Source organism: Oncorhynchus clarkii, chromosome 28 (assembly GCF_045791955.1).
Source record: "Oncorhynchus clarkii lewisi isolate Uvic-CL-2024 chromosome 28, UVic_Ocla_1.0, whole genome shotgun sequence".
NCBI classification, from domain to species: domain Eukaryota; kingdom Metazoa; phylum Chordata; class Actinopteri; order Salmoniformes; family Salmonidae; genus Oncorhynchus; species Oncorhynchus clarkii.
Genome location: NC_092174.1, coordinates 34128135 through 34149940, shown reverse-complemented (window position 1 = coordinate 34149940; position 21806 = coordinate 34128135). Strand labels below are relative to the sequence as shown.

Sequence of the window (21806 nt, the reverse complement as noted above, 5' to 3'; positions counted from 1 at the left end):
AGTGGGCAAATGCTCATCTTCGATGGCCACTGGCACGATGGAGAAGTGTGCCCTTCACGGATCGCAGATGAGCTTCCATGAGATGGTTTCTGACTGTTTTTTTGTGCACAATGTTTGAGAGATGAGCTTTTTATGCGTATGGAAAGATTTTTGAGATCTTTTATTTCAGCTTGTGATACATTGGACCATCAATTTACATGTTGCGATCATATTCCTGTTCAGTTAAGGCTATCTTACAAACTAATGTAACGTTCAACATTAAAATGAGTAACACATCCATGGGAACATTTTGAAGTTACTGTAACTACAACTTTCTTGTTATATCATACAATAAATTCACGTTCAAGATAGAATGTATAGGTCGTTGCTGGTGTGTGGAGATTTTCACAGTTACTGTAATTCAACTGACTTTTGAATTACAGCAATTGTGGGTGAATGTAGATTGTAATGCAATTGATCATTGTCTCAACAAATTATTACCCAATTATCCACAACAGTGGATGCTCAGAGGAGCAAGGGGGGAGTACCATTGTCAGTGAAATACAGAAAAATAAAAAGTGAATCATTAAAATAGTTTAGATAAAACTGTACTTATTATATTCATGTCACCAAATAATTGATTAAAAAACACTGTTTTGCAATGTTCTACAGTAGCCTCAACAGAACTCTGTAGGGTAGCACAATGGTGTAGCCAGAGGACAGCTAGTTTCAGTCCTCCTCTGAGTACATTGACTTCAATACAAAACCTAGGAGACTCACTTTTCTCTCTCCCTTCCTTAGACTTACATAGTAATTATGACAACTTCCGGAGGATGTCCATCAACATATCAGCGCTCTTGCAGCATGAATTGACATGTTGTCCACCCAATCAAAGGATCAGAGAATGAATCTGGGACTGAAAGCAAAATTTGTTGAGTAGTTGACTCAAAGAGAAAGCCAATAGTTGAACAGTTTAACAAATTAATTTCTTCCAAAATGAAGAAGAAGCAAGAGACAGCGAGAGAGAGAGCTATATATTTTTGAATTGTATTTTGATAGTTAGCTAGAAGTTGCAGCTAGCTAGTTTAGCCTACTCAAACACCCGGTTAAAAAATAGTGATGCTATGTTAGCTAGTTGGCTATGGCTATCCAACGCTGGAACTCTTCCAAGTCAAAGTAAGCTTTTGGTTTTATCAATTTATTTCCACTGGGGTGCCGCCGGTGTAACTTCTAAACTGCTTCATGTACACTGTACTGCATGATTGTAGTGGTTTCCTAACAAGGTAGTTCTAGTAGCTATGCTGACTATGACGTTAATATGGTTAAAACAATGTTGGCTATGTGTTGCGATTAGCGGTTATGGTCTGAATGTTTGGCTTAGAAAGGATTTGTTTCGCATGGCCACAGACAGCTGATGTGTGTGCATTGAAGTCTACAAGAAAAGGGAAAAGGTGGGAGGAGTGCATAGATGCAAGAAGGAATTATATACTGAATAAAAATATGAACTCAACATGTAAAGTGTTTGTCCCATTGTTCATGAGCTGAAATAAAAGATCCCAGAAATGTTCTTTCAAAAATCTGTTTACATCCCTGTTAGTGAGCATTTCTCCTTTGCCAAGATAATCCATCAACCTGACAGGTGTGGCATTTCAAGAAGCTGATTAAACAGCCTGATCATTAGACAGATGCACCTTGTGCTGGGAACAATAAAAGGCCACTCTAAAAGGTGCAGTTTTGTCACACAACGACATGCCACAAATTCCTCAAGTATTGATGGAGTTTGTAATTGGCATGCAGACTGCAGGAATGTCCACCAAAGCTATTGCCAGAGAATGTAATGTTCATTTCGCTAACATAAATGTCCTCCAACGTTGTATTAGAGAATTTGGCTGTACGTCCAACCGGCCTCAAAACCTTTAATTACAGACATAAATTCTGATTGGCTGGGCCTGGCTCCCTAATGGATGGGCCTGTGCCCTCCTAGGCCCATCCGTGGCTTTGTACCTACTCATCATGTGAAATCTATAGATTTGGGCCTAATGCATTTATTTATATTTGTATGAACTGTAACACAGTAAAATCGTTGACATTATTGCATGTTTCATTGATATTCTTGTTCAGTATATATACAATGAGCAAAGTGATCATGCGGTTTATATGTGGCTGTTAATTCTGTGTTTGTGTGTAATCAGGGGTGTATTCATTCACCGTATCTGTTGAAAAACCTTTCTTAATCTGAAGCAAATGGACCTAAACGGGGATATACATACCTGAACCTATCGATGTTACATTGAGCTGGGTGAATGGATAACTGTAATTTATATTCCAATCTGCTGTAACAGAACTAAGGCCATGCACATGAAAACATTTTTGTCCTCCCTCATCTTAAATGGCACCGACCGCCACTGTGTGCCCAGTGAGAGAACACGTGCACTGACACCTGTGCGAGCCATGAATCTCTGTTGTGCGCGTGTTCCACTGAAGAGTATGCTGGTGGAGTACAGTACACATGAGGGAGACTCGTGACCACAAAGACAGATGGCGCTCAGGAGATCAAGGACCAGATAAAATACTAATGTCATTGATTGGCATGTAAAGGCAGGAGATAGATGGGTCACCTCAGATGAATACTCATAGCTTACTTGTGTTGAAAAGCAAGGTGTACACGACACTATGATTTTGAACACAGATCTTTGATTGAAAATTCATTTTCATTTTAATGCGGCACCTGAAAATTAGCCAATTTGTGATTGGTTACAGGATTCTAGGCGTTTGACCCTAGTTCCAAAAGATTACGTTTTTTGGGGCTGAAATGTATTCTTGAAAATGTTATTTTTCATTTGCCTTAATTACAAACTCATATGTGATCTGTAAATATGAATAAAAATGTGAAATAGTTTAGCCAAGGCACTGAGCTACCGTATATAGGAAGAAATACGGGATCCTTCCAGGCTAGCCATGATTGGCTGAGCTTATGGAGGACTTGGATATGCTGAGAGATGAGTCCTGATCGGTCTGCCATGTCACAGGCAGATTGCGGCTCCCCTGGTCAGTCAGGTATGAAATGGTCACTCTTGATGATGTTGAAGAAAAAAGACTATAAAATAAATAACACAATTACTGAACTATAGTGTATGCAAAAATAATTTTATACTAATACAATTGCTCAGAGATAAGGATTTTAACAATAAATACTTTTTCTCAGAAAGATAGGGGTAAATTATTGGCAACAGTGTTTTCAATACCTCACCTTGCGAGGATAATACTGTCACTGAGCCTTTTTCTAAATTGTTTCATGAGATTGGAGAACACATTGGGATCTTAGACCATTCCGCCGTACAGACTCTTTCAAGATTCCTGAAATCCTTTGTCTGTGCTCATGGTTTGCCACCTATAATTCAAACCACAGGTTTTCAATGGGGTTTAAGTCCAGAGATTGAGATGGCCACAGAAAAATGTTTATTTTGTGGTCTATTAATCATTTCTTTGGGGTTCATTTCATTGTTTTGCTGGAAGATAACTTTCTTTCGATGCAAAGCCCAATGCAGGTGTGCATGACCAAAGGCATGACCTTAGGTGGGGTTCCAATCCAAGTGCCAATGCCATTTACCAACTCCAGGCGTTTACATTTGTTGGATTACATGAACAAACAACTAAGTCTTTCAAATGACTTATTATCTCGTTTGAAAGACTTAGTATCTAATTTGAACACCTTAGTATCTTGTTTGAATGACTTACTACGTATTTCAAAAGAGATATTTTTGTGTCTCGTTTGAACGACTGAACTGTTCTTTTGTAGAACGAGGCATCATTTGTTATGCAGCTTGTCAGACCGTTTAGTAGTTGCTGCAGCCATTCATTCACGGATTCCATCCATTGATATGATTATTAATTGACACTTCCTTTATAGCCTAAAGCAAGGCTGCTTTTGAATGCAGAGCATGTAAGTGGTTGAGTTTGGAGAGGACAGCGGAGCGTAAAAAAATGTGGTTGGCCTTCTCTCCCACTGCAATTTTTCTCTGGTACGGCTCAGCCACAAACTCTGGACATGCTCTGCCTAGCGTGTTTTGTTTCCTTTATCACTATTGTTTCATTAGGTCTATTCAGTTGTAATGATTTAGCCTACCCCACCTACAATAGCCTATCTCTAGTTTATATTCTACTATATAACATTAGGATATATAGTTTCCATTTCGTAGGACTTCAAATGTATTAACGGATGTTTTAGTTAGCCATTACATAGGCTGTCAAATGTATTTTCGTTTTTTCTTGGAATAGAAACACCTTAATATGAATCAATTATATTAAGCTAAAAAAACATCAGAAAAAAAATCATAAATAATGAAGGCCAGTATCTGCTTCTTTCCATAAATAATAGGGAATAAATCATCTCAAACTGCAGCCATCAAACAACAAACAACAGCACAGAAGCAAGAAACAACAAGCTGTATTGAGCATGGGAAATGCATTCTACATATTTATTATTATTATTATAATAAAGACAGAAATATACATGTAAAAGCTTAATTGTATAAAGTAATATTATTGGGAATATAGCCATATTATAAACAAGAGAAAGGAGAAGGGAATATATTTGAAAGCCGCCCCCGTGTGTGGATAATATTTCTCCAAAAATATGACATTTCTTAAAGTCTATTTAGCTAATTCTTTAGATTTGATGTAAGAAAGAAAACAAGAAGGCGGCCAGTATGGTGCAATAAACTTGAGTAAACTATTGACAGAAAATGTTTACAAAATAATACAGCAGGTAGCCTAGTGGTTAGAGCGTTGGGCCAGTAACCAGCAGGTAGCGTAGTGGTTAGAGCGTTGGGCCAGTAACCAGCAGGTAGCCTAGTGGTTAGAGCGTTGGGCCAGTAACCAGCAGGTAGCCTAGTGGTTAGAGTGTTGGGCCAGTAACCAGCAGGTAGCCTAGTGGTTAGAGCGTTGGGCCAGTAACCAGCAGGTAGCGTAGTGGTTAGAGCGTTGGGCCAGTAACCAGCAGGTAGCCTAGTGGTTAGAGCGTTGGGCCAGTAACCAGCAGGTAGCCTAGTGGTTAGAGCGTTGGGCCAGTAACCAGCAGGTAGCCTAGTGGTTAGAGCGTTGGGCCAGTAACCAGCAGGTAGCCTAGTGGTTAGAGTGTTTGGCCAGTAACCAGCAGGTAGCCTAGTGGTTAGAGTGTGGGCCAGTAACCAGCAGGTAGCCTAGTGGTTAGAGCGTTGGGCCAGTAACCAGCAGGTAGCGTAGTGGTTAGAGCGTTGGGCCAGTAACCAGCAGGTAGCCTAGTGGTTAGAGCGTTGGGCCAGTAACCAGCAGGTAGCCTAGTGGTTAGAGCGTTGGGCCAGTAACCAGCAGGTAGCCTAGTGGTTAGAGCGTTGGGCCAGTAACCAGCAGGTAGCCTAGTGGTTAGAGTGTTGGGCCAGTAACCAGCAGGTAGCCTAGTGGTTAGAGCGTTGGGCCAGTAACCAGCAGGTAGCGTAGTGGTTAGAGCGTTGGGCCAGTAACCAGCAGGTAGCCTAGTGGTTAGAGCGTTGGGCCAGTAACCAGCAGGTAGCCTAGTGGTTAGAGTGTGGGCCAGTAACCAGCAGGTAGCCTAGTGGTTAGAGTGTTGGGCCAGTAACCAGCAGGTAGCCTAGTGGTTAGAGGGTTTGGCCAGTAACCAGCAGGTAGCCTAGTGGTTAGAGCGTTGGGCCAGTAACCAGCAGGTAGCCTAATGGTTAGAGCGTTGGGCCAGTAACCAGCAGGTAGCCTAGTGGTTAGAGCGTTGGGCCAGTAACCAGCAGGTAGCCTAGTGGTTAGAGCGTTGGGCCAGTAACCAGCAGGTAGCCTAGTGGTTACAGTGTTGGGCCAGTAACCAGCAGGTAGCCTAGTGGTCACAGCGTTGGGCCAGTAACCAGCAGGTAGCGTAGTGGTTAGAGCGTTGGGCCAGTAACCAGCAGGTAGCCTAGTGGTTAGAGCGTTGGGCCAGTAACCAGCAGGTAGCATAGTGGTTAGAGCGTTGGGCCAGTAACCACCAGGTACCCTAGTGGTTAGAGCGTTGGGCCAGTAACTGAAAGGTTGCTAGATCAAATCCCCGAGCTGATGAGGTAAAAAAAACTGTTGTTATGACCCTGAACAAGGCAGTTAATCCATTGTTCCTAGGCTGTCGTTGTAAATAAGAATGTTTTCTTAACTGACTATCAACGGCTTTCAGCCATGTTGGATGAGCCGTTGATACTGGCATTACCTAGAATGCGGTGGGTTTGCTAAACACCCACATCGCGATCAGCTGATGGTTGATCAAGTGTTCATTGCCTTTAATGGAAATGTCTGTTAGAGAACTTATTTCAGACACTTATTTGCAGGCTTATTCTAGTATCTATGGGGTCTATTTGTCAAGTCTATTCTACTCTCAGGGCATACCGGCATATACCTTTAGACCTAAGATTTAGCTCAGGTAGACTATATGTATGTTTTAAATGATCATGTCACTCTCACTGTGGACGCTGTGCACGCTGCAGATGCTGCTGCTGAGCAGTATCAGTAGGACTATTTAGGTGGTTACCTAGCTAACGTTTAGTTGCGGTTTTGGGGGATTTGTTTGGATAGTGTATTTACTGCCTGCTCTTCTCTCTGCACAATGTCTTCTGTTATATAACCATTAATGCCTTTTCTATTACAATTTCAGTCAGGAAAATTCAGCCTTTTCTTATCATGTTCCAATAGCAGTGATGCAGTTCATATTGGGTATCAGGACCCTTCGCTGTGTAACATTATGCTTTTCCAGAGGCGATTCCAGAGGGTTCTTCAGTCTGAAATACACTAAATGTTCCTTCCCTTTAGTCTTGCATGATGTTATGTTTCCATAATGGATATATATTCTCATACACCCGTAGATTAATTAATTAGCATTAATTAGCAGCTGTCATCAACATAACTAACACTGCTTTGTCCTCTCTTTCATGTTGTGCTGCTTGGATGCTGAGCATGGGTGAATCTCTGTTCAACATTGATGCTGGTAACCAATGACTAGATACTGGAACTAATCACAGCTCTGGTTCCTTCGACAGCACTGCGGGCTAGCTCTGAGCTATGGGCTGCCCAATTCGACATTGGCGCTGCTACTGCTTCTCATGGCCCAATGATCCTCTGCTGCTACAACATTACATATGATTGATTCTGAGATAGTGGAACCTACATGAGTTCCTGCAGTATTGCTGTACGATCATGATTGCCTCAGGCAAGTGGTCAATATGACAGCTCTTCTTGCCTCAGTGAAGCCATTCGGCGGTGCATCTTAATGCCGGCGGTTGGCTAGGTTCATGGCAAGCGGATTCACACTATGTACAGTTGCCTAATTATTTAGGTAGAATATTTCTGATGTACTAAGATGACAGCTCATCTTCCCTCATCTAGGGTACCTGGCCATGTGTATCTTGGCCAGGTCGCAGTTGTAAATGAGAACTTGTTCTCAACTAGCCTACCTGGTTCAATAAAGGTGAAATAAAATAAAAAATACAAAAAATATGAGAAATGGACATACTGCTGCATTAGCTCATGCTACATGTAGTTAGCTTCCACACAGAGGCCTAGTAGACAGTCATGTAATGATAGAATGGTCTATTGAGAGCTCTATATGGCAATGAGTTTACCTGCCAGTACCATGCCTCATTTAGTTCGTTGTGAAGACGTCAGGTGTGGTCAATAGCCTACATGTTGCTGTCTTTACTGACTACTTGATATAAAGAACCTTGCACACAGCTGCAGGTGGTTGGCTGGATTATACTGCTTAACGCCCTAGAGTCGATTTCCGCAGCCCCTTAGAAATCGAATTAGCATAATAATAAAAAATCCCCATCAAAATCAATACTACCTTGGATGTGTGCTTAGTTGCAATCAAACCAAGTCATTAAAGTCTGTCGGTGGTCTGTGTACTTGGAGGAACTGTAATACAGAAACCAGCTACACTCGGAATGTACACCGTTTCTATTGGTGTGTACTCTCATAGATGTTTTTATTCTACTGAAAATGTTAAATGAATACCTGAATTCCTTTCTTCCTCAGTATTATATATGTGCAACTTATAACATTGTAGGTGCTATACCGCTTTGATCGGAAGTGACTTAAAGGATTGTGGCATGTATTTTGAAGCATGTTGCCATAGCCCCTACCACTCCCATTGTTTCACCAGCAGCGATGCTCATGTGGAGTTAGGAAAAAAAGAACACTGAGTCATATTTTGTGTCAATGTCTCTTAGGATCGCTTTTAAAAGTGAATTGAACAACCTTTTTAAATGGCAGTCATTTTTACAATATTCACATGACAACATTAATATTTACTGCAAAATTCTGAAAACCTAAATGATACTTTAATCAAATGATGATAAATATGATGTTTGTACTAAGGTTGATTGTACTCAAGCTGCACATTATATACAGGAAAACCCTTGTTTTCTTTTTGAAAAAAAAACTGTTTGTTTAGGTCATTTTATATCAGATAACATTCATTACATTTCTAAATAATTATGTTTTGAAAATAAATAAGTTTAACACATTTCGCTATGATTGTTGCTTATTCCAATAGTTTCTCATTGGGGTCAAGATGACCCTTGTTGGTAATCGATATAAGGAAATTATGTTGGTAGATTGAGGGTTCATGGAGATATGGCAATGCACTTCAGGTAAGGAGTATTTCACCGTCACTAAACCCTCAGCAGCATCCAGGCCAGGGCCATGAGGCCCAGAGAGGAGCACATTGTGGAAGCACCCGACGCTGGACGGCCCTGGGTCGTCACCACCCAGTCGTTGACAGGCTGGATGCTCCTGAAGACGTTGGTCATCAAGGCAGAGGTGGAGTTGTGGTCAATGTGCAATGTTGTACTGAAGAGATCAATCTGAGGGGAAAAGGTTAATTAATTTCAGATAGGATCATAGACATAAGTGTGACATCAAGCTGGCCCATTGGCTTTACCCACTGGGCACAAATGTCAGTTCAACATCTAGTTTTAGTTGAGCTGCCAAGTAACGTGAAATCAACTAAACTTTGAGGCAATTGCTCTCCAAGTAAATACATAAATAGATCACAAAAACAACAACTTTAAGGCATGTCATTTCATTCCGGTTAAAAATGTGATTAAAATAAGAAATGTATGAAATGTGTGTAGATGTGTACATCCTGTTGCATGAAATTTCCTGCACAGCATGTCATGCTAACTTTTAGAGTATTACAGTTTTTTCTAAAGTTTGTAATCGCCACGTTAAATTATCCGACTTGATTTGCCCTAGCAAAAAAATTAGCAACCCCTATAAAAAAGTCCTTTAATTATAATCCACATTATACACAATACACATTTCCTTTTGCTGTAGGTCTATTTCCTGCTGTTTGAAACTGTCTCAAATTATTAAGATATCGGATCTTTATGTTCATGACTTCTTGAAGAGACAATTAATACGTCACAATCTCTTTTGTTGGACCACCCCAGATGAAAGATCATGTTTGGTAATATTCTTGAATCATAACTTTTATAATGTTTCATAAGCAGAATAAATAAAGGTGGATCCTGCACTTAAAGATAATTGAATACAGTCCATGTTTATTGTCGGAGCTATGTTTATTTTCTGGTAAGTAGAAATGGTGTTATGGTTCTGGGGAAATTGTTGCACAAACTCACCAAGTCCTGGCTGACTTTGATAGGGTCCTTGAACACGGTCCAAACTACAGCCTCGTTGCAATTTGGAGTGGTCAGGGAGCCAAGGTAACGGTAGTATTTGGTACGGTCCACCCCTTCCAGGAGCTCATCCAATGAAATAGCATGAGTAATGTTTACAATATCATCTTGAGGAAGAGAGAAAGAAAAAACGTATATAAAATCATATGCTACTGAAATTGAACAAGAAAATTACTAATTTTGAATTCAAAGAGAAAACTAATGCCAAATCCTCTTCCAAACTTTATTTTGAGGAAGTAGTCAGAACCAGTCAAATCTCTCCTCTCACCTTTTAGTGTGATGTTGGCCAAGTAGGATGTCAGAGTATTCCAGGCTGCTGGTGAACCAGTCACATTACCCGGCATGGCCTGTTTGAAAAACAAAGACTTTAGTCATAAAAAACAGCAATAAAACATTTAAATGCCTAATCTACTGTGGAAAAATGAATGCCATTTCTATGAAGGTTAAAGCATCCTCTCACCTCTATGAAGAAGCCAAGAGCAGCGAGTCCCGTGCTGTCTGCAACGGCCGTGGTCGTGTTACCGTCGTGCGAAGACTTGGCATTTACTATGTGCAACTGAAAGGTGGAGCATAACAGTAAAAAGTTATCTGAATCCATTGGGAAATTAAAACGTTGTAATGATACATTTAAAAAGGTAGACTACAATCTGCTCTATATACAGCTGTTCAAGGGTCATTTAAATGAATGACATATATATGCCCACTGATTCTTAAGGAATAGAACTTATAAATGCCTCAGGAGCTCAGTACAACAGTCAGATTATTACACCATTTATGAATATGAGATTGGTTACATCTCCGCACCTGTCAGCTTTCTAGTAAACCAAGTGTTGGGGCTGCAGTTGAGCTGGGGGGTTAATTCATTCATTCTGAACTAAGGCTAAATGAAGACCTTGACATTGATCCATTGCAGTGTGGTATATGTGCATCAGTATGAGAAGTGTCACCCAATGATAAATGGGCTACATTCAGAATCTTAACCCTTCTCCCAAAGTGTACTAATACACTTCCACACATTAATTTAATAGGAATGGATTAGTGCTTGGAATATGGTGGGTGGAAACTCCCTCCAGGCATGCTTGCACTAATCCTTGAAGGGGGGGGGGGGGGGGGGGGTGGAAGAGGGGACACTAATGGAGAAAGGTTAAGAATAAGAATGCAGTTATGTTGTGTTGAACCTTCTCATACCTCCATGGGGTAGCGGGTTCCATCCACTGTGTGCTCCGACCCAGGCACTGAGGTACCATTCCCCCAGTGGAGGTGAAACTGCAGGCTGTCATAGGCCTCAGACAGTGCCCCACCTGTAACCTGGACACCACTTGTCAGTTCCACTTTGACTGAAAGAAAGAGAGGAGGAACAATAGGAGAGGAATTGGTTACATTTTGCACATAAGGGTTCCTGGTTTGGTTCATACATTATCCACAAGTGGGACTTAGTGTGTATGGATTGAGAAAGCAAGAAAGCAAGAAAGCAAGAGAAAGCAATTCTCCTCACCAGTTTTGCCAGTGTTCTTGATATTCTTCATTGTATAGTTTTCTCCGTATTTGGTGAAGGTGAAGGCAGTCAGGGTTTCATCGCCCACTGCTGATGCAGAGACGATGTTGATGGGAGACTGACGGGATCCATTGCAATGTTCACTGGCAATGGTGGACCAGGTGGTGTCATCTTAACATGGAATCAATCATACCATGGTGTCAATGTACCATCTTTTCATAAGGGTCATATAATATGCTAATAAATCAATTCTCTAGTCTATTATCCACTGCTATCGCAATCACTTCAATTTGTGAGTAGAAATTACACTGTAATCAGTGGGTAAAATCAATACTTACCACAACTAGGATCATGGTAACACCACACTGTTAAAATTGAAGAAGGGAAAAAGTTATGCAGAGTCACAACATTGATAGAAGAGTCACAGTCCAACAAAATAATAGAATATTCACTTACAACCGCCAGCAGCACCGTATGTAGTGGGGACAAAGAGTGTCGCAACGATAACCACAAGTTGATTCATCTGAAAGCGAGATAAAGGCAATTATGAATGGAGAGACCACTAAAGCACCGACCAACACAAGACATCCATGCACTTAGAAAAGTGGTTGAAATTTGGTCAGTCCGCCCTGGTCTTAATTCTCTTCATCCACAACGTCCACAAACGTAGACGTCTAGGATTGGTTCCGATTTGGTCGAATCCGTACTGGCCTTGATTTGACCCAAATATAGGCATTGATATTTCACAAGTTTGGACACTACTGTAGTCTACTATGCTCTACTGTACTGTGCTATCCAAACTTGTGAAACATGGACATCTATGATTGATTCAGATTTGGTCCAGACCGACCCAAAACAATTTGGTCTTGTTTGGCGGCGGAGGTCATTAGTATAATACCCAGTGTGCTTTGAACATGTTAATTGTTATATATTGGTCATTTAGAAGATCCTTATCCAAAGTGACTTACAGTTGGTGCAATCAACTAAGGGAGATAAACAACCACATACAATATCACAGTCCTAGTGAGTAGGGGTGTTAACCCCGGTGTCCTGGCTGCAGATCTTAATTTGACCCAGATAGGATTTTTACATACCAAATAACCACATCATATGTTATAGCAATCTGTCAGTCGATGACAGTCTTTGACATGGCACGCAGCCATTGGTTAATGCATGCAACATCTAAGCAGGGGAACGCGACCAAAATGTATTTTGGGAAAGGCTGGCATTAAAACTCCTCCTTTATCTGTTGTTGGACATCTGTCAGGTTCTCCAGCAACACTGAATCCTTTTTGTTTACTTTGTGTGCATCCAAGAAGCAAACATGAGTAAATAGACATGTATTTTGTTTGACTGTTTTCACTGATGCAGGGTGATTGTTTTGAGTTGACTCACGATTGTTTGTAAATGTATATACGGCTCCCGGAGCACATTTTCCTTTGTTATGTTGGCGGGTAAAGTATCGAGCTGATTACTCCGTTTCCTATCTCTTTTATTTTTGAATTCATTCTGTTAATTAGAAATAATTATTTCTGGTCTGAGTTATGACATGAGTTAGAATAAATGATGTCATGTTGAAACTACCTTGATGAATTCTGATTGTTTGCCATTATTGAATAGCGACTATCTTTATGATTTGATTTATGCTTTATGGCATTTTATTTATTATTGTTTGTTCTCAGATTTTCATTCCAGCACACTCTGAATCAATTAAAAGTCAACAACAGTGAGACTAACCAACTCTGTGTCTTTCCTTCTGCCAAACCTCATTAGTTTTGTTCACCTGTTCACCAATTTCTTCTCCTGGCCTAACCAGTCCCCCTGGCCTAACCAGTCACCCGAGTGCCAACACTCATTTTTAAAAACGTTTCTGTAACCGTTGTTGAAGTGTTCTGTTGGTTCTTCAGAACTTTGCACATGACCACTGCCAGTTTTGATGCTTTTGGGCAAGTGACAGATTTGAGCAATTTTAAATATTCCATAGGCCTACTGCAATCTTTTATTCCACACTGAAGTCCTATATTATTTGGAAATTTTACTTTTGAACATGCACATAATGCTTTCTTTGTTGACATGTATATATATAAGTGACTATGTATGGCTGAAATTTGGCCATAGAAACAATTACCAAAACAATATGTATTTTCAACATCCGGAAAATAATTTTAAACGTCCATAAACAATGTATTTTCAATACCCCAACCTCACACTCTTTGTAATTCATACCTTGGTAAATTACTAGAAAGCATGAAAACAAAAAAAAATGAATAGTCACTGACATGATTTGGCATAAATGCAGTGAAACATCTGTAACTTCTTAGCCCAGCCTAGTCAATGAGATGTGTGTCACTTCAAACATACCATATCTTAAAAGCAGGTCATATTATTCTATAAATGTATATGTATATTAGCATCAATGCCAGAATCATCTTACCTTAAAGCCACACCTGTCTTCACCTCTCAGTCCTGTGCGCTCAGCCTCCCATCCTTCCTCTTTATATTCAGTGGCACACCTCAACTAGAAATAATAAACACACCTCCTTTTTTAACAAAGCCGGTGCGTTTCAAGTTGTGTGTTCAAAATTGTGTAATACTGTAAAAATAACGCCCATTTGTAAAGCAGAAGGTTAGGTGAGCTTTGCCGGGAAAGTTATGCAGTACCTGTGGCAATGACAATAATGAAAGATTAACTTGGACCTTAAGAAAAATGAAACAGTCAGCTTTAGCAAACTCCAAAATCTTGGCTTCAGAGTAGTCCTCATAGCAGCAAAAGCAGTCAACCTAAATCAAGTGACATGATTCTGTATTTGGTCTACAGTTCATCATAGTGTTTTAAACTATACAACAGCTTCAGACAAAATACATCCAAAATGGAACATTATTTGCAACCTGACATAGAAACAAACTGCATAGATGAACATATAGATTGGGGGAATCTCTTCACACTCCTTGACTCCCTTTTGAATAGAAGGATGTTTTCTCTTCTCAGAAGAAAAAATGTCCTGCTCCAAAAGAAGCATTCCTCCTTCCTCCTTTCCAGCCTTCCTGACCTTACTAAAATTCAAACCCTGTTTATGTGTTAATTGCTCTACAACAAAGCTTTCTTAGTGTCCAACACGCTTTCTCTACCCTTAACCTTGTTCTGAACACCTCCAAAACAGGGTAATGTGGTTTGGTAAGAAGAATGCCCCATCTTCACATAGGTGTAATTACTACCTCTGAGGGTTAAGAGCTTGAGATAGTCACCTCATACATGTACTTGGGAGTATGGCTAGACGGTACACTGTCCTTCTCTCAGCACATATCAAAGTTGCAGGCTAAAGTTAAATCTAGACTTGGTTTCCTCTATTGCAATCGTTCCTCTTTCATCCCAGCTGCCAAACTAACCCTGATTCAGATGACCATCCTACTGTCATGACGTTGCCCTCTTTGGGTACAGCGAGCACTATCCCCCGCTCTCTGCTCCTACAACCAGACTGCTGTGGTCAGGGAGAGGTCGGAAATTCCTGAGGAGAGGATCTCCTCATGGCCACACAGTATAACGACAGAGTGAATTTTCATAGAGAACAAAGGAATTTCTTCTACCTCACAGAACTTGAGGTCCGAACAACATTAATGTTCCGGAGAAGGTATTGGTGAAGAAACCAGCCACGAACTGGTCCGTTTGTTACATTTTGGTGAGGCTCATGGGAGACGGTGCGGCCAAATTACCATAAAGCTGTTTATATAATAGCCTCAGATATGGGGTTTACATCTAATTGTTGTATAAGATGAATGAGTTCCTTTATTAATTTGTAATCAAGTTATGATTTAATTATGTGTATGTGTAATTCTGTGTGATTAATTAGGTATTTAGTAAATAAATGATTAACCTTCTGTGACTAGGGGGCAGTATTTTCATTTTTGGAAAAATAGAGTTCTCGTAGTAAACGGGATATTTTGTCAGGACAAGATGCTAGAATATGCATATAATTGACAGCTTATGATAGAAAACACTCTAAAGTTTCCAAAACTGTAAAAAATATTGTCTGAGTATAACAGAACTGATATTGCAGACGAAAGCCTGCGAAAAATCCAATCCGGAAGTGACTCATCTTTTGAAAGCTCTGCGTTCCAATGCATCCCTATTGAGCAGTGAATGGGCTACCATATTCCCCAAGGTGTCTACAGCATTGTGACGTAGTTTTACGCATTTATGTTGAAGAATACTCGTAAGCGGCTACATTGCGCAAGTGGTCACCTGATGGCTCTCAGAGTGATTCTCGCGTAAAATACAGAGGTAGCCATTATTCCAGTCGGTCCTACTGAAAAACCAATTGTCCCGGTGGATATATTATCGAATAGATATTAGAAAAACACCTTGAGGATTGATTATAAACAGCGTTTGCCATGTTTCTGTCGATATTATGGAGCTAATTTGGAATATTTTTCGGCATTTTCGTGACTGCAGTTTCCGGGCGATTTCTCAGCCAAACGTGAAGAACAAACGGAGCTATTTCGCCTACAAAAATAATATTTTTGGAAAGAAGGAACATTGGCTGTCTAACTGGGAGTCTCGTGAGTGAAAACATCCGAAGCTCATCAAAGGTAAACAATTTAATTTGATTGCTTTTCTGATATCCGTGACCAAGTTACCTGCTGCTAGCTGGACAAAATTCTATGCTACGCTATCGATAAACTTACACAAATGCTTGTCTAGCTTTGGCTGTAAAGCATATTTTGACCATCTGAGATGACAGGGTGATTAACAAAAGGCTAAGCTGTGTTCCAATATATTTCACTTGTGATTTTCATGAATAGGAATATTTTCTAGGAAGATTTATGTCCGTTGCGTTATGCTAATTAGTGTCAGTCGATGATTACGCTCCCGGACCCGGGATGGGGAGTCACATAAACCCAATTTTGTATTGCTGATTCAAATTGTTAGCCAGGGTTCGTTCAGATAACCAAGAATTTAACCAGATAACCAAGAATTTTCAGATGAGTCAATTAATATTGACTGCTACTGATGTAAAATATTACTAGGTCTTTAAGAGTTTATTCGGAAGATAACAGCTCTATAAATATTATTTTGTGGTGCCCGACTCTCTAGTTAATTACATTTACATGATTAGCTCAATCAGGTAATATTAATTACGGAGCAATTATTTTATAGAATAGCATATCACTTAATCCGGCATAACCAAAGACACGACAACTCTAACCACGACTGAGAGAGAGAGAGAGAGAGAGAGAGAGAGAGAGAGAGAGAGAGAGGACGAAAGTTTCTGTTGGAGAGTTAACTTTTCAACAAAGATCAAGATGACACACTGAGCGTAAATATATACAGTATATATATATTGATTGCAATTGTTCCCGAATGAGTGAGCGTTCATGTGTAAAGGATTAGCATTTCAATTGTTAGAATTATTACCTCTGTAGTGACTTCTTAGTCGACCCCCACTTCCCTTTTGTCTAACAAGCCTCCATGCCGGTTTAGCCCACTAGGGCACATTCTATAATTTCTTGTAACCATATTTAATTGTTTGTTTTGTTTATGTATTTCTGTGAATTACTTAGTTAGTAATAAAAAAATGATTTAAGACCATTGATGTATGGATGACTCATAGTGATGACTGGGTTCGTGCAGATAACCAACAATTTACGACATTTGGAATGAGACTAACGTGAGGTAAATTAAATCTTTCATTAATCAGAAGACTATTGATCAAATATGAAAATATCTGAAAGGTTATTTTAGGAAATGATAACATGGTAATCTGAATATTTTCCTTGGTGCCCCGACTTCCTAGTTAATTACAGTTACATGATTAATCAGTTTGATGGCGTAATACTAATTACAGAGAATCTTTGAGAAAAATTAAAAGTCTTCATTTAATGATAGTAAAGACACGACACGACCCATGCCAGATTACGGAGACATACTTTATCGATCGGCAGGTAAGGGTGCTCTCGAGTGGCTAAATGTTCTTTACCATTTGGCCATCAGATTTGCCACCAATGCTCCTTAAATGACACATCACTGCACTCTATTCTCTTCTGTAAACTGGTCATCTCTGTATACCCGTCGCAAGACTCAATGGTTGATGCTTATTTATAAAAACCCTCTTAGGCCTCACTCCCCCCTATCTGAGATATCTACTGCAGCCCTCATCCTCCACATACAGCACCCGTTCTGCCAGTCACATTCTGTTAAAGGTCCCCAAAGCACACACATCCCTGGGACGCTCCTATTTTCAGTGTGCTGCCGCTAGCGACTTTTACGAGCTGCAAAAAACACTCAAACTGGACAGTTTTATTTCAATCTCTTCATTTAAAGACTCAATCATGGACACTTACTGACAGTTGTGGCTGCTTTGTGTGATGTATTGTTGCCTCTAACTTCTTGCCTTTTGGGCTGTTGTCTGTGCCCAATAATGTTTGTACCATGTTGTGTTGCTACCATGTTGTTATGTTGTGTTGCTACCATGCTGTGTTGTCATGTGTTACTGCCTTGCTATATTGTTGTCTTAGGTCTCTATTTAAGTAGTGTAGTGTTGTCTCTCTTGTTGTGATGTGTGTTTTGTCCTATATTTATATTGTATTTATTTTTTATTTTTAATCCCAGGCCCTGTCCTCGCAGGACGCCTTTTGCCATTTGGTATGCCGTCATTGAAAATAAGAATTTGTTTTTAACTAACTTGCCTAGTTAAATAGATACAAATAAATAAATACGTCCCTGCCTGTCAAATATGTTATGCTAAAGTACTGAAATTCCCACAAAAGAATGTTGTTTCATAACGTTCTCTGAACTATTTGAGAACATTCCCAATGTCAAGCCAGTTGCAGAATGTTCCTAGAACATCACAAAAATTGAAATGAAATGAATAGAACATTTAGGAAACCTTCTGTTAAAGTAATGAAATACCAAGAAATTAAGTTTTTTGTGTGCTGAGAATTCTGAGAATGTTCCAAATCCAAGCAACTATCCTGCACCTTTACTAGAAAGTTGTGGGAAGGTTGTACTCAAACTAACCATAAGACAACCACGTTCTCACCAAACTCTGATAAATATTTGGTTCTCAGAACGTTATGTTCAAGCTTGGTTGTCTCCACCTTTTCCATTCAAGTGCGACCTACACTACACACTGATATGAACTGTGGGAAAAATAAAAAATAACAAAGTATTGAATAGAAGCAAGGAAACCCAGGCAGACACCATTATGTGCCAATTGAATCAATCATCTCTGAGATTTTTATGAGAAAACTGGTTCTCGGCTGAGATTTGTAGATCCTATTGAAGATGCATGTCAATACGTTGGCAAATATAGCCCCAGGTTACGGAGTTTGCTACCAATGATGACTGTAAACTAAGCCAGGACATAACGTAAATAAAAAAAATTCAATGTACTTGAGAGGTATGATTGATAAATTCATTGTAGTGTTGCCTTAGTTACTGCTCATATTTCTGTGTTGCAGCTTGGCTGACAAAACTCACATAGTACACAGCAAGGGAGAGCAGTGACACACTGATCTGGACAGGAGTCTTTGTTAGTGCAGTATTCATGCAGAATTTAGCTTGAGCTTAGATTAGGTCTCTCAACAACGACAAAAAGTCCTGTGGGCTTGAGACCTCTCGTTGTATGGATTTGAAAATCCAACAGTTCTATTGGAAGGGTGCAGCGCTCCGGGGCTGTGTGGCTGTCCATGTGGGTTTTGAGTGAGAAGACAGAGGAGAAACAGTCTATCCAGATTCTGAAGTCAGTGCCATTGCTCTACCTCTCAAATATTCAGATATTTCTACTGGAATGTACATGTGACATTCAAGAGAATGCGACAAATGGATTGAGATTAGGATTGGGATAAGGGAGAGTAAGAAAGGTGGTAATGATGGTATCAATGCATTTTAAACTTGTGACATTCGCAACCACCTCTCCTCTCTGACGTTGGATAGTTAGTGTCTTGTGAAGATACTCACATTCCATGACATTGACTATCAGGTTTATCCGCTTTGTGGGAAGAGGAGGAAGAGGGTCAGCATTCCTGGAACACTGGGGGCAGCACTGGTGTACACTATCCTGCCGTTAAGGGACTGCTAGCCGTGGTAAATGTCGTGGTAGTCTGCGTGTGGGGGGGAACATCTTCATCTAACACAGAGATAAAAAGACAATGAGAGCGAGACAGATGCAGGTAGAGAGAGAGGGGCAGCTGCAGGATTAATTGCCAATAGTAACTCCCATAAATACCAGTTACCATTACACTTCAGTGTAAGCATGCCAGCATCCACGAGAATATTATCCATGATCACCTGCCTCATTTGGTTATTGGGTTTGAAAGATCACAGAAGCCAGAGATAATTGAGCCCTTTAATAAATAAAATCATTCTGCAATATTCTTAGAAGTCGTTGTTGCTTAAGGTAGTCAATTTTTGGTAGGCCTATTGCAGAAACTGTTGCCTATTATGGGATAACTCGCTGGCCTTTATTAAAAGAAGGAGGTAGAGGAAGAAGTTTAATTAAAACGACAGAGACGCAGGTCGACGTTTATTGTCATGAATCTTGCCCTGGAAGCAGAACTGAGAGATTTCTTCATGATGGGCCAGCTGCAAAGACAAAATTAGCAACAGTATATTGTAAAAATGAAATAAAACAAAATGTGCGTTTTGGTCTTTAAAAAGATAGAGTTAGCCATTTGGGTTAGCAGTGTGGTTAAGGTTAGGGTTAAGATTACGCACTGAGTACACACGTCAATTCAATGTCTATTCCACGTTGGTTCCACAACGTTGATGCAACCAGTGTGTGCTCAGTGAGTAGGATTCGGTTTCAAATCTGATTTTATGACTTTGTGGCTGTGCCAGCTTGCGACCACTCTGCAGAGCTGCATTCAATCAATCTACACACAATACCCAATAATGACAAAACAAAAGCGTGTTTTTAGACATCTTTGCAAATGTATTCAAAATGTAAAATTGAAATACAACATTTACATAAGTATTCAGAACCTTCGGCAGCGATACAGCCTCAAGTCTTCTTGTACATCTCTTTTCTTAGATAAAAAACAGGAAAAAAATGTCTTTACAAACAAGTCCTCAAAGTGTAGTTGTTAGGAAAATGGTGGCAACAGCTTGTTGGCACATATACGCTTCTTAGGTTCTTCCAAAAGAGGTCACGTCCTTGTGGGTCCACATTTCATGTTACCTGTATTTGGGGAGTTTCTCCCATTCTCCTCTGCAGATCCTCTCAAGCTCTGTCAGGTTGGATGGGGAGCATCGCTGCACAGCTATTTTCAGGTCTCTCCAGAGATGTTAGATCGGGTCCTGGCTGGGCCACTCAAGTACATTCAGAGACATGTCCCGAAGCCACTTCTGCGTTGTCTTGGCCGTGTGCTTAGGGTTGTTGTCCTGTTAAAAGGTGAACCTTCATCTCAGTTTGAGGTCCTGAGGGCTCTGGAGCAGGTTTTCATCAAGGATCTCTCTGTTCTTTGCTCGGTTCATCTATCCTTCCTTCCCTGCCGCTGATAAACATTCCCACAGTGTGATGCTGCCACCACCATGCTTCACCGTAGCGATGGTGCTGCTGTAGGTTTCCTCCAGAGGTGACGCTTGGCATTCAGGCCAATGAGTTCAATGAGAATATTGTTTCTCATTGTCTGAGAGGCTTTAGGTGCCTTTTGGCAAACTCCAAGTGGGTTGCTATGTAGCCAGCAGCATACCACCCTGCATACAACCCTGCATACCACTGCTGGCTTGCTTCTGAAGCTAAGCAGGGTTGGTCCTGGTCAGTCCCTGGATGGGAGACCAGATGCTGCATGAAGTGGTGTTGGAGGTCCAGTAGGAGGCACTCTTTCCTCTGGTCTAAAGGACACTGCCCTGTGTAGGCTGCCGTCTTTTGGATGGGACGTTAAACGGGTGTCCTGACTCTCTGCAGTCATTAAAGATCCCATGGCACTTATTGTAAGAGTAGGGGTGGTAACCCTGGTGTCCTGGCTAAATTCTCAATCTGGCCATCAAACCATCACGGTCATCTAATAATCCCCAGTTTACAATTGGCTCATTCATCCCCCTCCTCTCCCCTGTAACTATTCCCCAGGTTGTTGCTGTAAATGAGAACGTGTTCTCAGTCAACTTACCTGGTAAAATAACAGATAAATAAAATATGTGCCTTTCCTGACAAGTGGCAACTGTCTGGCCACTACCATAAAGCATGATTGGTGGAGTGCTGCAGAGATGGTTGTCCTTCTGGAAGGTTCTCCCATCTCCACAGAGGAACTCTGGAGTTATCTGTGTTCATCAGGTTTTTTGTCACCTCCCTGAACAAGGCCCTTCTCCCCTTATTGGATAAGTTTTGCCGGGCGGCTAGCTCTAGGAAGAGTCTTGGTGGTTCTACACTTCTTCAATTTAATAATGATGGAGGCCACTATGGTCTTGGGGACCTGCAATCCTACAGACATGTTTTGGTACCCTTCCCCAGGTCTGTTCCTCGATACAATCCTGAAACAGGATGCACCTGAGCTCAGTTTTGACTCTCATGCCAAAGGGTCTGAATACTTATGTACAGTGGGGCAAAAAAAGTATTTAGTCAGCCACCAATTGTGCAAGTTCTCACACTTAAAAAGATGAGAGGCCTGTAATTTTCATCATAGGTACACTT

General features: G+C 40.6%; 1 protein-coding gene across 1 annotated transcript; it reads right to left on the bottom strand.

Annotated features, from left to right (window-relative positions):
- Positions 1–8192: 8192 nt before the first annotated feature.
- LOC139387137 (carbonic anhydrase 4-like) lies at positions 8193–13643 on the bottom strand. The gene is made up of 9 exons (XM_071133159.1): positions 13613–13643; positions 11635–11701; positions 11517–11543; positions 11179–11349; positions 10872–11020; positions 10144–10239; positions 9952–10030; positions 9627–9790; positions 8193–8849 (listed from the first exon to the last, which is right to left on the bottom strand). The coding sequence occupies exons 2-9, from the start codon at positions 11699–11701 to the stop codon at positions 8658–8660; spliced, it is 945 nt and encodes a 314-aa protein (XP_070989260.1). The 5' UTR covers positions 13613–13643; the 3' UTR covers positions 8193–8657.
- Positions 13644–21806: the final 8163 nt, after the last annotated feature.

Bases quoted from the DNA above. Each gene is read 5' to 3' on its own strand.
- LOC139387137 (XM_071133159.1), bottom strand. From the start codon at position 11,701: ATGAATCAACTTGTGGTTATCGTTGCGACACTCTTTGTCCCCACTACA. The intron at 11,544-11,634 runs GTAAGTGAATAT...CAATTTTAACAG, and splicing joins ATACGGTGCTGCTGGCGGTT to TGTGGTGTTACCATGATCCT. The intron at 8,850-9,626 runs GTGAGTTTGTGC...TTTTCCCCTCAG, and splicing joins TCAAAGTCAGCCAGGACTTG to ATTGATCTCTTCAGTACAAC.